Source organism: Aspergillus ochraceoroseus, assembly GCF_002846915.1.
Source record: "Aspergillus ochraceoroseus IBT 24754 chromosome Unknown P175scaffold_3, whole genome shotgun sequence".
NCBI lineage: Eukaryota > Fungi > Ascomycota > Eurotiomycetes > Eurotiales > Aspergillaceae > Aspergillus > Aspergillus ochraceoroseus.
The window spans coordinates 57,824-72,674 of record NW_024468478.1 but is presented as its reverse complement, the minus strand read 5'-3'; the positions used below and the strand labels follow the sequence as shown (position 1 = coordinate 72,674).

Sequence of the window (14,851 nt, the reverse complement as noted above, 5' to 3'; positions counted from 1 at the left end):
ATCCTTTATCCACACTGATTGATCTTGAAACTTGGAAATTTGTGCAAGTGGAACTGATGTTCCTGGCCGCTCCGTTTCGCGCTTCGGGAATTGCATCACTGGCACTCTTGATCTACGTAGTCCTTCTCCTTCTCTCCCCCATGTCTATGGTCAGGAACACCTTTCTATCTACACACACGTACACACACACACACACACACGCTCTCTCTCTCTCTCTCCCCCTTCCTCACCTTTTTCTTCTCTCATATTACCCGCTCTCGGTGGCTTTCTGTTATTCGCATTCACCTACTTGCCACTGATTTCTTCATCCATGGAGCTAGAGCTCCCTTTGTCGTGTTCCCCTCCCCTCGTTGGCTCTTGACTTGTATTCGATTCAGCAACCCACCATGGATTCCCGCGAGGCTTCTCCCGCCCACCTCGACCAAAGCTTCAGCGACCCTGATTCTATGAATCTCCCTCACAAGCAACTCCCGGATGATTTACCCAAATCATTAGACGATCGTCGTTCTGTACCTAACATGCAGCAAGAGACAGAGATGTACGATGCCTGGCAAGGTTCGCGACATCTCTCTCCTTCCTTCTCCACATTCTTCTTCTCTCCCCCATCTCTTCGTCTCCCTCCCGGTCACATGAGGTACATACTCCGGTCCTCCGATGTTAGTGAAACCGTATACCAATGATATGGGATGAGATATGTACACGGCAGACCCGGTCGGAGGTGAGAGAAAGTGGGAGAAAGGGAGAATGCGATGTCGGAAAATAACAGTACTATTATTATCCTGATCAGGGTGTGTCTTACTGATTTTTGCCATTTGTGCTGCTATAGGTCAATCCCAGTTCCTTACTCCTGTGGCGGCAAAACCGTTAAGCTTTAATCTGGCCTTGGACGACCATGCGCATGACGACGAACACAGCATGCACGCGCATTACGGGCTCGGTTTCGGATTGACTACGGATGACGATAACGAATCGACCCTTACGGCCCGATTGGAGGATAGTGATGCTCGGTTGATGGAGATGCTTGCTGCGCAAGCTGCCCACCGCGAGGTGGACTCGCTGGATGCGGACGAGGATGCAATAGCAACGGATGAAAAGCTAACAGATGAGAAGAAACGTGATATTTTACAACGGAATTTGAATATGGCTGCTAGTAACGGCGATGTTGATCGTGTACGGAAATTGGTGCAGGGGAAAGCGAAGGATTATGTGGATGTTAATATGCCGGATGAGGAGGGCACAATACCCCTGATATATGCTAGCTGTTTTGTAGGTGACTTGGGTCTTTTCTTTTTCTTTTTCTTCCCCCCCCCCCCCCCCCCCCCCCCAATCTCCTCTTTGATATGCTATGGAGTTACCATGGCTAATATCGCCCAGGGACATCAAGATGTTGTTGCGGCGTTGCTTGAAGCCGGCGCCCGCGTTGATCAGCAAGACCGGAATCAATGGAGTGCCTTGATGTGGGCCATGACGAACAGACACAAAACGATAGCGAAGATTCTCCTTGATCACGGCGCCTCTCCGGATATCAAGTCCTCATCTGGAGGGACGGCGTTTGACTTTGCTCAGCCAGGCAGTGAGATCTCTGAGTATCTACATGAAAACGGCTACAGTTTCGGGCCGAGTGCCATAGAGGATGACTTTTACGACTCTGGTTTTGCGCATAGTCGGTTTGAAGAAGAGATCGCTGAGAATGAGATGAAGCGGCGGATGATGATGGAGGAAAGCGCGATTAACCTGGAAGTTGATTTGTCGAGCTTGGGCCTAGATGAGAAGTTTGACGTATGTGAATTCTATTCGACAATATCAGAGGCAAAGCTAACATTGTGTGTTCCTTCATTACTGGTAGTCCCTAGACGAAGAGGAGCTGGAAGCAGAGCAGCAAGAATTTGTCTGGGATCGATGTCTAAATGACCAAATGTTCGTCTTTCAGGACCATGAGTTGGAAAGAATCCTTAATATTATTATCACGAACATGACACCGCAACGATCGCCGTCACAAAAGCCCGTTCCTGCGAATCTTCTTTTCCTCAGTGCGCGTTATGCCCACTACCATGCAAGTCCAGAACTACTGGCAACGCTATTAGTTTCGGCGACGGACAAAATCAACGATGTGGTTGAGCGTTATCAGTGGGACATGACAATCCTTGCATTTTGGATGTCTAATGCCACCCTTCTCCTTCATTATCTCAAGAAAGACTCCGGACTTGTTGAGGCGACTGTAGAATTTCAACTGCACTTGGCTGAACTCATTAATGAGATTTTTATCCTCATCATACGCGACGCGGAAAGACGAATGAACAAAGTGCTGGATTCAGCGATGCTAGACCATGAAACAATCCCGGGGCTCGACGATATCCCATTCCAGAACGAATGGAAGCTCTTCCGCTCCAAGAACAAGTCGAAAGTCCCTGAACCCGCCGAGAATCGATTCCGACCACCATCCCCCAGGCGGCGAGCGCAGATTTCACCCCGCAATATCACCTCACTTTTGTCGTCCACTCTGTTTGTCCTGGATCTCTACGACGTACACTCGGTCATCATCTCGCAAATTCTCTCTCAACTCTATTACTGGTTAGGGGCTGAGCTTTTCAACCGTATTATGTCCACTAAACGTTATCTGGCCCGAACGAAGGCGATGCAGATTCGCATGAACGTATCGACCCTAGAGGATTGGGCACGTACGAACAACCGACAACCGGAACACTATGAGAACGGATCCACAATATGCACTGGAGAAAGCACAATAGATTCCGCCCGAAGGCATCTGGCACCCGTGATCCAGCTTTTGCAGTGGCTCCAATGCTTTTCCTCGCTCGGGGATGACTTTGAGTCTCTTGTAACCACATTACTACAATTGCAACGACTTACACCCGCCCAGCTCCTCCATGCGGTTAAGTCCTATCGGCCGGAAGTTGGGGAGAAGGGCCTGACCAAGTCGGCGATGAAATTCCTGATGGAGCTCCAACGGGACCGGGGCCTACTATACAGTGAATATGCGAAGCTCCAGGAATCCAAACAACAGGCGGAGACCAAGGGTTCGGAGTCCAAGGGAGATGGACGCCCGCAAACTCCTCGCCAAGATCAAGGGCCAGCTGACTTGGCGGGCTCCCCCGAGACATCAGCAGCTTCTCTTGCATCCCTCGAGTCAAGCATTGCTTCTCCTCTGCCGGGAGCATCTGCAGGGTTCGATGAGCGCAGCGAGAATACTAACGCAGTATTTCTGGATCCCGCGATGACGCTACCATTTTCTCTTCCCACAAGCACGGACATGTTGATCAGCTATGGGGCAGGCTGGGGCGGAACTAATCGAGAGCGCGCGCGCAAGTACATTCCGACGGTGCCGCCCGAGGTATTGACCCGATTTGATCGTGACGGCTAACGAATTCTTGGAAAGGGAAAAGGAAGGGGGGGGGATGAACCCACTATGTTGGGTGATGGTTGAGACCCAAAGGGATAGTTAACTGCATTCGAGTATATAATTTTATTTTTGTTCTGAAGCAAGCCATGGATTTGGTTGCGGAGCAATGGAGGACATGCATGTTTTCTATTTCAATCATAATAATGCTGATGAATCAAATGACAGAGAGCATACATACATCGGCATGTACATACATCTATCATACTAACCATCGGTATTGACCGGTTGGGTTGAAATTTGAGCAGGCCATACACAGTCCAGGAAGTGAAATAGTCCCGAGTCCATGAACAAGAAGATTATTACTACTATTATTAATATTAATATTATCCAACCCAAAGAAATGGAATGGGTGGAGATGGAAGCCACTGCTGGGTACCTTCATACAGGCATGTATAGGGATAGTCATTAGGGTTACTGGAAAAGGGCGGGATAGACGAACCGTGAGTCTTATCATCTAGATGAAACAGGCGTTGAAGAATGCTAACCTCGTCTATGAGAGTGAGTTATGATTACGCCAATGCTTCAGAATAATCAAAGCCACTTCTTGAGCCCAAATCCCACTCTTGTACCTAGTCCACGCTGGGTCAGCAATTCTCCCTCATTTAGACGGCTCGGAGTCAGGACGGCCTCGACTAGCTAAGATTACGGGGTACTTGCACGCTCTATCTACCCACTTTTCCACTTCATCTATTTGATTGATATTGACTACCTAGTACCTCCGCTGTCTGATACTTCAATTATCGAGCTGCACGCAACACCACCAAACACCTGGCCGGACCGGGCCGCGGCATTCTCTCCTATCTAGAGCGATTGAGAAATCATCAGTAGGCTGGAACTCTCACCGGAGCGAACAGGGTTAGCAAAAGAAAAGAAATCGGTCTAGATATACTCTGTACCTCCAGGCTCGTCGTCATCACCCAATAGCCTCCTCCTCGAAAGCGTTTTTCACTCTCCTCTACCTCGGCCGTCCTTCGCATCGAGCACGTCACGTAACGTGGCATCCTCAGGCACCGGTCCTTGACCCGCCTGTTGTTTCCTAATCCAGACTAGCGTATCGGGCGATCCTGCCTCCTTCTGGTAAGTATGATTTTCCTCTTTAGGCGCTTGCCTATTTGGGCGATCTGGGGTGATGAACTACTTTTTGTTCTTTCTTTCTTCCTTCTTTCCTTCTTGCGTTTCCTTCTATGCCTCTATCCGCATCATGACTTAGGTGACTTGCTTGCTTGAGTGCATGCATCCATGTCAAAATGTGGTGGTGATCTACTGGCTATTTCCCTGTCTGAGGAATTACAGCTCCTCGATCGCTGTCAAATGTCCAACCTTTTCTTTTGGCCCTCCCCTCCTTCGCCCTTTCACACTCAACTCATCCCGCGCTATACTTTGAGACATGCTTCTCACCCTCAAACCCTCGTCCCAGAATGGGATCAAAGGTCCTCATGAGTATTCTGTTGTTCGCCAGTCGATTCCTACCCCACGGTCTCTTTCGCCCTCCCTGCCTGACCTCCCTGCGTCTACGATGCCCTCGACCACCGCCGTAGACTACTCAATGGACTCCTCCCGCACAGGGCTCCCCCCTCCCTCGTCAATAACTTTACCCCCACCGGATGTCGGCTTCGCAACCATGAGTACTGCCATCAACCAACAGCTACCACCTCCTCCCGCTCAATGGCAGAATTCCGACGATACTATGCACCATTGGCTCCAAGCTAAAGCCGAAGAGGATCGAAGGAAGCAAGAAGAGGAAAAGACGCGCCAGGAGACCCTGCGTCTTGAGCAGCGGAGGGTTGAGCAGAGCATGCTTCGGGATTCTTTGCAGGCTGGTGTTCCTCCTCATATGGTTCCCCTTATCTTTGCCGGAATCGGTCCGAGTGGTTTTCACCAACCTATCCTTGAATTAGCCCAGCAATATATAGCCCAGTCACCTGGTACTCGCGGAACAGCTCCCCAGTTGCCTTCTTTAGCTCCTTCTCATTCCCATTCCCAATCTCAACGGCGCCCTCCACCTCTCCGCCGGGATTCTCGCTCTATACCCGCTAGTCCATACGCACCATCGGCCCCGCAGGCAGTGCCTCCTCCAGGTGTCCTCTTGTCCCAGAATTTGCTGTCCAATAGCGCGGCGCCTCCTACACCGCAGTCGCTGGGTCGACCGTCAATATCGGGCGGTCCTGGTGACCCTCGAAGTGGGTCGACGCCTCAGATCCCTACCAGCGTCTCGCAGGCTCAATCGGTTCCGATTAATCTGAGTAATGTACAGTACGCTCCTGGTTCGTCAGTCCCAGCTTCTCAAGCTTCAGGAAAGCCTGATTCCCACTCTCGTCAATCTCCCCCTTCACTTTATTTTCACCATTGGGTTCCTCCCAGCCAACCACATGCTGGCACGCCATCAGGGAAGCTTCATCAAGAATCGCCTTTATCGTCTATTATTCCTCGTCGCTCGGACCCTTATACTTCACCTGGCCGGAAAAGGAAGGCTTCTGGCCCTCATCAATCGGCTCCGCTTCCCTCTTCTCGTCTCTCTGAATCCGTGCACGCCGACGTTCAGACCTCTCGACCAGGGTCTCCAATAGCTGGGACCCAGCACGTGGGCCATACGATCCACCGACGCCAAGCCAGTGGTGCGTGTGCCTCTTATGAAAATCGTCTCCTGGAACATGTAGAACTAGAAGATTCTGGGGCGAAGTCAAACTCACGAGATGCTGCCCCTCTCGCAGCAGACACTGCGAGAGTAGAAAAGGTTCACCATACAACGCAAGATTTTGACCGCAGAAGAGATCTAACGCTACCAGAGAGCTCTGATCGATATGCTTCGCGGGGGCTTCAAGCTCCCTACACTTCCAGCTTAGACACTGAGCCACATGATTCAGATCTAGAGAGCAGTCCCGGACCATCTCCAATATCAAGGACCCCGCTGGAATCTACTCAGCCTAGCGTCACTCCAGGAGGCTAGTCATGAACTTTTCAGCAGTTGGATGGCTGGATTTGTCCCCACCTCACCTTTGGACTGCTGTTAGGTTAAATTAGGCTTAAGTCCTTGGGCACGAAACATCATAGTTGTAGATATCTTTTGTCAGGGATTTTCCGAATTTTGTGAAGGATCTTTTATTGGCGTTCTATATGGGCGAGGGGGGGGGGATTTTTGACCTCGTCTTTCTCGAGGGGGTTTTTATATGTTTACGGACTCGACATTAACCGCGATATGCTTGTAGGGTTGTGCATGGGTTGCCCAGTTTTCTGGGTTCATATTCCCCATCAGCTGGACTGTTGGAGCTGTTCAAAAGCTATTGTTATGCAAAAGATAGATTGATACAGAGTGTCATCAAGCAACTGAAAATGGAACTTTTAGTGCACAAGAACAGAATTCTGTCACTGCCAAAGGATAAACTTATACTCAATTAAACCGTCAGAATATAGGGATTGACTTGAATATTATGAAAGATATGTAGTTTATAATACGCAGCACAGGACAGGGACAAAAAGAAATAACCCAGCCAAACAAACATGCATCTATTTCTAAGACTCTGGTTGACTGAATGTCTTGTCTACAGTTGCTTCGGCTCTAGACTGCCCAAAAAAAAAAAAAAAAAAAAAAGAGAGAGGGGACAGGATACAAGAGGAGGTAGTTTGAGTATTTGAAGGTAGGGAGAGAGAAAGGGGGGCAAAGAAAAAAAAAAAAAGACAAATAAGATAACAAGCCCGGTTATAAATAGTAGTGGAATAACAAGGATGAGCATGGTATGGTGGATTGATTCATTATGATGTGAATATAGATTGAAAGAGAACACTACTTAGATACTTACTTTACTGTTCATCCGGTTCCCATGCTAGGGCTCGCTCCTCCATGTGTTTCATCTTTTGCAGCAAGAGAGACTGCATCTCCCTCTTTTCTTCGTCCCCAAGGAAGCCCAGCCGTTTCCCCCAGGCATTGTCTACGGTCTCAACAGCCCCCCAAAAAAACCGCCCATCAATCTTGTGCCAGTAAACTGAATCAAACGCAAAGTTTTTTTTTCGCGCAGCATAATTGACCCAGAAATATCCCCCCTCTCCCAGCTTTCCCGCATTGATACAGAAAGCCGTTGTTGTTGGGGTTCACTTAGACGGGCCAGATTGTATCAAGGCCATCCATCTATCTTCACGTTTGTGTCAGCACCTTCAAAAAAAAGTTTCAAGACGGTGTTCATATGCCCTTGTCCAATCTTCGATGCCTTCTGGCCAGTATTCGGGCTGTTCGAGAAGCAAGCCACCACGGTTGGCGCGGAGGAAAATTCCGCTGGAGCAGCATAGGTAAATTCCCAGTCAATAACCCCGACGACTTGCATTTCCGCATTCACCATATTTTAAACGGTCCACCACCACCACCACCACCACCACCAGCACTTATCGTGCTGTGATTTGGACGATGTTAGGCGATGTTCTGCCGGCAAGTCTGCAAAACAAATGCCGTGCCACACATATTTTCGCTGGAAATCCTTTTTAGAATCTATCGCGTCGTTTCGCTGGTGCGTCAGGTGCTCCATGTGCAGCTCAGCTAGACTAGTGAAATAGTTTAGGACGAGGAGGATTCAAATATAGCCGTTGGTAACTTTGTTCGTGGTAAAGTCCCTAAGCGCACTAATTCATTCATATGGATTGACAGTGGTCGGTGTTTAATTTCATAGTTAATATCATCATCATCGACTTGGTCTAGGGACCCAATTTTCGGGAGACATGTTTGATTAAGCTGAAGCAGAATATCTGCAAGTTGCCCATACAGCATCTCCAGTCTCGGGATATCAATATTTGGATCGAGGCGCGGTCGGTCCTTCAATGCGAAATCCCAGGCGTGTTCAGGGCCTTGCTCATGTTCATTTCGTGCTCAATGTATTCCATGATGATAAAGGGGCCTAATCCAAGTGGACTCTCCTCTTTGGTACCCCAATGCAGAATAAAAGGCACTGGGATGGACGTATGATCCTGGAGATATCGAATGGCGGCGACTTCGAGGGTGTTTTCATTGGCAAAAAGCTCGTCTACCCAATTATCCGAAATCTCTTCGCTTTTCTCCCAAGCGACATCATCAAAAGGCATACGTGGCTGCATTTTTTTTTTTTTTTTTTTTTCGTTTTTGATAGATGCGCAAGGGGAGCAGAGTTGTCTGTCTCCGGGGAATGAAGTAGAAAAGAGGGTTTAGAATGACAAACGACCCAGCGGCCCGTCCACAACAAATCATGGCTCCCAACCCGGGCAAGGATTCAAGCCAACTAATTTACAGTGGGAAAATTGAGAAAGAAATAAAAAGATGCTTATTATTATTATATATATATTCTTGAGTAATTTGATCAAGTAATCGTATTAGTAGGAATAGGACCCATTCAATGATATTCCGAGTCGTGCTAGATAACTGGGTATTTTGGCTGCCTGCCATTAGATGGGCGTATCTCTTCTTTTTCTCTCGACTCAAATCGTGACACGGATGGCAACAGATTGAAAATCTTCGAACTGGATTGACGTGGAAATGGGGAGGTACTTTGCAGATGATGATGATGATGATGATGATGATGTCGTAGATGGCCCGTGAAAAAAAAAAAAGCAGTCGAGTATCAGAAAACCGAAATATCAACCGTAAGAATAAAATAATAGTGATAATTATATTATAGGAAAAGAAGAGCAAAGAAGCGACTTTTTTTCAAATCATCACATATCGTCCAGCCGGGGTAATTCGTAATAGTCCTTCGGGAGTGCTCCCAAGGGTATCGTACTAAGGATGATAAGATAAAATGAGGTGAAGTAATTATAAATGTGCAAACAGGCCATCGCGATCATATTGAAGAATAGGAATCAGGTCCGTATCATCATCATCCCGACTTCTTTCGATGATGGACTTTCCACTCTGCTTTGGCGACGCGCATAAAGAGTTCCACGTCTTTGATTGGAACCCAGCTGGTAAGAACCTTCATGGAGTTCTCAAAATCGGATTCGAGAATAATCTCTCGCATGCCGTCAATAAGAGCGGCCGATGTCGCATGAAGGACATCTAGGCCCTTTCCAAAGCTGCTTGGGCTCGTTGCCTCAGTATTGGTACTCTTGCCACTCGAACTAGATGGGGCGTGGTCTTCAGCGTCACCGAGGAGCATGAAAACATCCCATACTCGAAGCTGGGCTGGAAATGGAATCGAGTAATTGAAAAGAGTCAGATACCACCGGGTACCGTAGGCCGTAGGGGGAATCCCGAGTTCATTCTATAATACCCAGGGTTTATTAGCATGTCTCAAGAGTCAAGTAGGGCTAGCTAACTGTCAACATACGAGCTTCCCAGCGACTTCCCCTCGTTCTAGCCATTCCCGTTCAAAGTCACCTAACGCTTCTAAGAGGCCCGCAAAGCCCGAACGGTAGAGTTGCTCCAATCCACGTAATTGCCACAATCGAACAAGCATGATGAATGTATGCTCCTCGTCGTAATAAGCAAGTAATGTAGCTACAAGAGCCGCCATGCCTTGAACGTATCCTGTATCCGGAAAGTACAGAGACATTGCATGCAGCACACGGAATAGTAGTCGCTGACCACCACGGTATCGCCGCCGGAACATGATGTGACTACTAATGGTCCTTGGGACATCAATATCAATTTGAACATCATCAGGGGACGATACCAGCTGGTATTCATGAAAAGCATCGATGAGTTCCTCCTCTGTGGGACTATCGCTACGCCTTTTGGCGCTAGCTTCGAGGAACGCATACCAAGCGGAGGATCGCCACCGGTCTGGGATCCCCTTCCACGTCCGTTCAATCAACTTTGAGCTTTTGGTGTCGAACTCGAAGGTCATACCGCCCCCGTCTTTGTTCTTTTTCGTTGGTTTGGCCATTTTAGTCCACTTATCTTCTCTCTCCCATTCCTTCTTCCTCGCAGCACGAGCAACAGCAGCGTCTAACTTATCGTCGGATGTCGAAGAAGGGACTGGATGTGTTAGCATATCGCCGGCCTCATCTTTAAAGCGGCGATCACGATTGTGGGGGAGGTGGTTTGTTGCTTGGCGAAACCGAGAAGTAGATCTCCGTAAGTGGAAGCTATAGGTACTCTGCGAAGAGGATGGGCGCATAGATGGCTGGGAGTTTTGTCGAGAGGGAGATCGGCCGGTAAATGAGCGGTTGCTGGCCAAGGCAGAGGTTGGTCGAATAGAACGCTTCCGTCTTGGTGTCTCCGAAGCAAGAAGTAAGCTGGTAGATACCCTTTGAATAGGGCTAGGGTCAGCGCCGTCGTTAGAATCTGACCGCGAAGCACGAATGAAGCCGTATCTATCCACATCACCGGCCCTGATATTCTGCCAGTACTCAATACCTCCAGCCAACTCGTTTGCTTCCCTCTTAAAACCGGGCGTCCCATCAGGGTCACTAGATGGCGTTGGGCTCTTGGTTTCTATCCCAGAAGAGCTTTCCCCCGAAGCATCAGTGTTTGCAAGACTTGGCTCTTCCCACAAAATTCCATTTTCCATGGCGAACGATTTCGCCACCTCCGTGTCGGTCACATTTTCTTCTCCCTTCGCGTACATTAATCTGACTCTGCGCGAGAGCATGTCCTCATCCGCAGATATAGCTCTGCTTGGAATAGCGCTTCGCCTAACGCGAAGCAATGATCGGGCTTTCGGGCGGCTTCGAGGGGTTACAGTATTATCGTCCTTCAATTCACTGTAATCTTGAGGGTTTTCTGCTTCCCTCTTCTGACTTACTTTTGTTTCTTCTTCCTTGAGCTTGAGCTCTAATTGTTGTCTTTCCTCTTCATTGATGAGGCTCCCGCGTTTAGAAAACCTGAGGGACTGAGGTGCAAGGCCGTCAAGTGATCCGTCGGGTATATTTAGGGCGATGGGATTGAATTGTGCTTCGATTTGTGGAACTGGTGGCGGTGATTCTGGTCTGTGGTTTAGTTCCATTGACGCCCTGCTCCGCAAACCGCCCCATCTCCGCTCCGACCACCTAGAGCCCGGGCGAGACCCTGGACGAGATGCAGGGCGGGATCCAGTATCGTTGACTACAATGCTTGGAATGCTTCTTAAGGAGCGCAAGCTTACAGTCGACATCCCAGCTTCCTGTAGCGATGTAATCCCTTTGAGTCTGGCGAAAGGTGTGCGAGGCGCTAATCCGGAATCTGGCGTGGTGTCTTGGTACGAGGGAGGATCACACGCAGGTTGATCAGGGCCACTCGACGATGCGCTTGTCGCAATCGACTTCCGTTCATAACATAACGACGGCTCAGCTGGGGGCGGCAATGAGGAGAACTGGGTGGTTGAGAGTTCTGGCCCAATAGTTTCTTCACAGGGAGAATTTGGCTCGGACATGGCGACGGGGGATGAGGGGGATCGCGTGTCTCCCATTATCCTGGCATGACTTGCGCTCGGTTCACTTTTGTGACTCCAATGTTGTGGAGTTTGTATGTCCTTGGTATATTCTTATAATATTTCGCGCTCGACTTCCTTCGTCTTTCTTTGCTTTCCCGGGGGGAGGGGGATAAAAAAGCTCTCAAGGGAGCGAGGGAGGCGGGGGAGGGAGTCGGAGGAGGGGAGTCGGAGGAGACAAAGGATCAGGTCTGTAGCACGAATCTCACAAATCGATGACAAGCAAATGTATATATTACGGGGCACAAGGAGGAGAAGGAAGGAATGACAGTGGTGAAATCGCATGTACAGCACAGCAGAACATGACCGCTCCCAACGGTAAGAGGATGCCCAAGAATGAGAGAGAGGGAGGAATTGGGTTTGCGGCTCCTTGAACGCTTGGCTGATGGACAAGCTTCGTTAAAAGTAAAAAAGGGGGGGACGGTGGGAACGATTCGAAAAGAAAGTGGATGGTTATGGAATTAGTTTGAGTTGGGATTATTACTATTATTTGCATTAAAAGTCAGCGAAAAAGAAAGGAGAGGGAGGAGAGGGAGTACTAGTACTGTACCTTGTAGCTAATAATTGAGCATCGCTGGAGAGAGCTCTCTGTCTGCCTTTAGGAGTCTAGGCAGGGGTCAAGAAGGGGGGACCACTAGGCGGGAGGGCGCTTTATATACAAATCTAATTTGAATTCTTCTGAAATTCTTCCGGGGAGACCGTCGTGGAGCGGTGGATCATCAACCATTGCTGAGGGATGGGAAGGAGAGGATATGATGGATAATAATAGTAGTCGAGATGGAGAAATGGGTGGTGGTTGAAGATGGAAGCGGGAAAGTCGTTATTAAACTGGAATCCACCGCTGGTTGCGCGTCCATGGTTGATGGTTTATATCTTCAGCCTAATTTTTCTCTGCACAAAACAAAGGAATTGTCAATTTTGAATTTTTCCTTTTCTTTCTTTCTTTCTTCTCTAGGAGGGGTTGAATTCAACAAGCAGAGCTGAATTATGAACTATAAACTACTAGGTAGGAATCTGCTACTTTGTAAACATGTCAAGGAGGTTGATTCGGGTTCCTGGTCCACTCCAGTGCCTATCTACATCCTATATAAATGCAAGGACCACCTGAATTTCCTGTTCCTGTCTGTCCCCTCCGTTTTTTCCTGTCTCCTCTCCACCGTTGGTACCGACATGCCCTGTTCAACAGCAACATCCTATTTATGTTTGCCTCAAATTTCAATCATATCATAACTCCATAACGGTCAGATGCCAGCTGGCCATAAGTGCAAACGGTGATAAAGGTCTTATGTACACACAGTGCACAAAATTTTTCCACCAGAACATATGTAAATAATTGTAAGAGAAGAAGTAGGCAAAGAAGACAAAATTCCCTTTCTCACGCGACCGCAGTAGTGTTAACAGCCGAGCGTGAGGGTTCGCGTGCGGGACGTGTGGGCTCAATGGGCTCCTTGGGTAAGAGTTCAATCTGTCGAACCAGGAAACTCTTCTCATCTGTGAACTGATCGTCATCCGTGCGGTCCTCCAGGAATTTCGGCAGGAATTTCAACAGTCGATCTCGATTGTTGATAAGAATCCGCTGTACCGCCACTGATTTGTCTGGGTTCGCAACAAATACCTAGCCACATATTTTGTCAGATGGCTCGCATCCCTAGGAGGAATTTCCCACATACCTTAAACACGTGAAATCCCTCATATTGAACCATCTTACGATCATCTCGGAGCAGTTTCATGCAAAGCTTGAGGTTCTCTCCACTTTCAACATATGCCATCATCACATTGTAATTTGCACGGTCCAATAGAATCTCGCCTAGCAGCTTGATGCTCTGTCGTTTGGTGACGTACGAATCAGATTGCACGAGAACACCGTTAAATTTGGCAAAAAAGTAATCAAAATTAGTTGCCAGGTACCCCGTTACAAGGGACTTATGGCGAGTTAAAATTTCCTAGAAAATGGTTCCATATTAATCATGACTCGTCTGGAATTGGAGCTCGATGTTTGCTTACTCTGAATGTAGTGAATGCATCAGCGCTTAGCTCGAAACTCCCCCTATCAATCCAATGGAAAAAGCGCCAGAATATGCCAGTCCCTTGTTGAGGAACGTGGGGTTGGACTTCTGTGAGCCGGATGGCGGGCTCTCCCTCGCTGGACTGGTCATAGAGAATAATCGCTGCGATCACGTCGAACTTCAGCGCCTCCCTTAGAATGGTACCGCACGGCATCGCGCTCTGACTATGTTCGTAGCCTTTACATAGCTCGATAACAACCTCTGGTCGGTTGTGTACGATGTAGGAGATAACGGGAGGGTCAGCGTTGTTAGAGACGGGCGGTTTGAAGCGAAGTATATGAGAGAATATGGTCTGTGTATCCTTTCTAGCTTCGAATGGGAGGCGATGAAGGCCACGAGCAAGCTCATACAGTAGATCCTCCTGGAGTGTGGCTTGGACTAAAGCATGAACCTGTTCTGGCGATGATTCGATTTCTGTGCGTAATTAGAATCTAAATGTCGTAATAAATGAATGGTACTCCTAGGAACACAAACCTTGGGTTCCCTGGACGATTAACTTCATCTGAGAGAGCTGTTTGGCCAATTCATCTTCAATCTATGGGTGAATTGTGATATAAGTAAGTCTATGCTTATCAAAATAAAGAAAGGACAGGCATTTGAGAATAGTCAACTAACCTTGGCTGTGGTTGGAGATTCACGAAGTCTCACCAACAAGTCTTTGATTGATCTCACCACATCAGATGGTTGCCGGGATCGACCACGATTAAAGAAGAAGGCCATGCTTGTTATCTTGTCAATCCCAGCAGCTGCAAGGAAAGAAAGGAAGCAGAGCTAGCTGCGTGGATGTATAGGGATCAATGGGAAGGTGTTCAAGGCATCCAAGGTGAGTGTAGAAGCAAAAAAAAGCAATTGGTGCTTTGCCTTCCTTTCTTGATACCGGGAGAGAGAGGCAGATTATCGATGTCAGCGTGAGCCTGGGAAGCGGTGACGATAGTTGGCGGGGAAGCAGCTGATTCTTGCCTGGCCTGGCCTGAGGCTCGTCTTATCAATTCTGGGCCCAGCCA

General features: G+C 48.4%; 6 protein-coding genes across 6 annotated transcripts; 2 read left to right on the top strand and 4 right to left on the bottom strand.

Annotated features, from left to right (window-relative positions):
• The first annotated feature begins 183 nt into the window (after positions 1-183).
• Positions 184-3,710, top strand: P175DRAFT_0500210 (DIL and Ankyrin domain protein). Its single transcript, XM_040896909.1, has 4 exons — positions 184-555; positions 827-1,266; positions 1,375-1,779; positions 1,847-3,710. Exons 1-4 carry the CDS (start codon positions 387-389, stop codon positions 3,377-3,379), a joined length of 2,547 nt encoding a protein of 848 aa, XP_040752702.1. The 5' UTR covers positions 184-386; the 3' UTR covers positions 3,380-3,710.
• A 1,095-nt stretch (positions 3,711-4,805) lies between these two features.
• Positions 4,806-6,365, top strand: P175DRAFT_0435137 (uncharacterized protein; the record flags this gene model as incomplete). The annotated part of the gene is made up of 1 exon (XM_040893710.1): positions 4,806-6,365. One exon carries the CDS (start codon positions 4,806-4,808, stop codon positions 6,363-6,365), a length of 1,560 nt encoding a protein of 519 aa, XP_040752701.1.
• A 1,143-nt stretch (positions 6,366-7,508) lies between these two features.
• On the bottom strand, positions 7,509-7,763 carry P175DRAFT_0556285 (uncharacterized protein; the record flags this gene model as incomplete). Its single annotated transcript, XM_040900687.1, has 2 exons — positions 7,588-7,763; positions 7,509-7,541 (listed from the first exon to the last, which is right to left on the bottom strand). Exons 1-2 carry the CDS (start codon positions 7,747-7,749, stop codon positions 7,509-7,511), a joined length of 195 nt encoding a protein of 64 aa, XP_040752700.1. The 5' UTR covers positions 7,750-7,763.
• A 274-nt stretch (positions 7,764-8,037) lies between these two features.
• On the bottom strand, positions 8,038-8,512 carry P175DRAFT_0500208 (uncharacterized protein). The gene has a single exon (XM_040896908.1). It carries the CDS (start codon positions 8,492-8,494, stop codon positions 8,219-8,221), a length of 276 nt encoding a protein of 91 aa, XP_040752699.1. The 5' UTR covers positions 8,495-8,512; the 3' UTR covers positions 8,038-8,218.
• A 737-nt stretch (positions 8,513-9,249) lies between these two features.
• On the bottom strand, positions 9,250-11,724 carry P175DRAFT_0435211 (putative TBC domain protein; the record flags this gene model as incomplete). Its single annotated transcript, XM_040893715.1, has 2 exons — positions 9,250-9,633; positions 9,700-11,724. 2 exons carry the CDS (start codon positions 11,722-11,724, stop codon positions 9,250-9,252), a joined length of 2,409 nt encoding a protein of 802 aa, XP_040752698.1.
• Positions 11,725-12,773: 1,049 nt separating this feature from the next.
• Positions 12,774-14,779, bottom strand: P175DRAFT_0500206 (Mo25 family protein). Its single transcript, XM_040896907.1, has 5 exons — positions 14,463-14,779; positions 14,322-14,382; positions 13,786-14,261; positions 13,452-13,724; positions 12,774-13,396 (listed from the first exon to the last, which is right to left on the bottom strand). Exons 1-5 carry the CDS (start codon positions 14,565-14,567, stop codon positions 13,157-13,159), a joined length of 1,155 nt encoding a protein of 384 aa, XP_040752697.1. The 5' UTR covers positions 14,568-14,779; the 3' UTR covers positions 12,774-13,156.
• Positions 14,780-14,851: the final 72 nt, after the last annotated feature.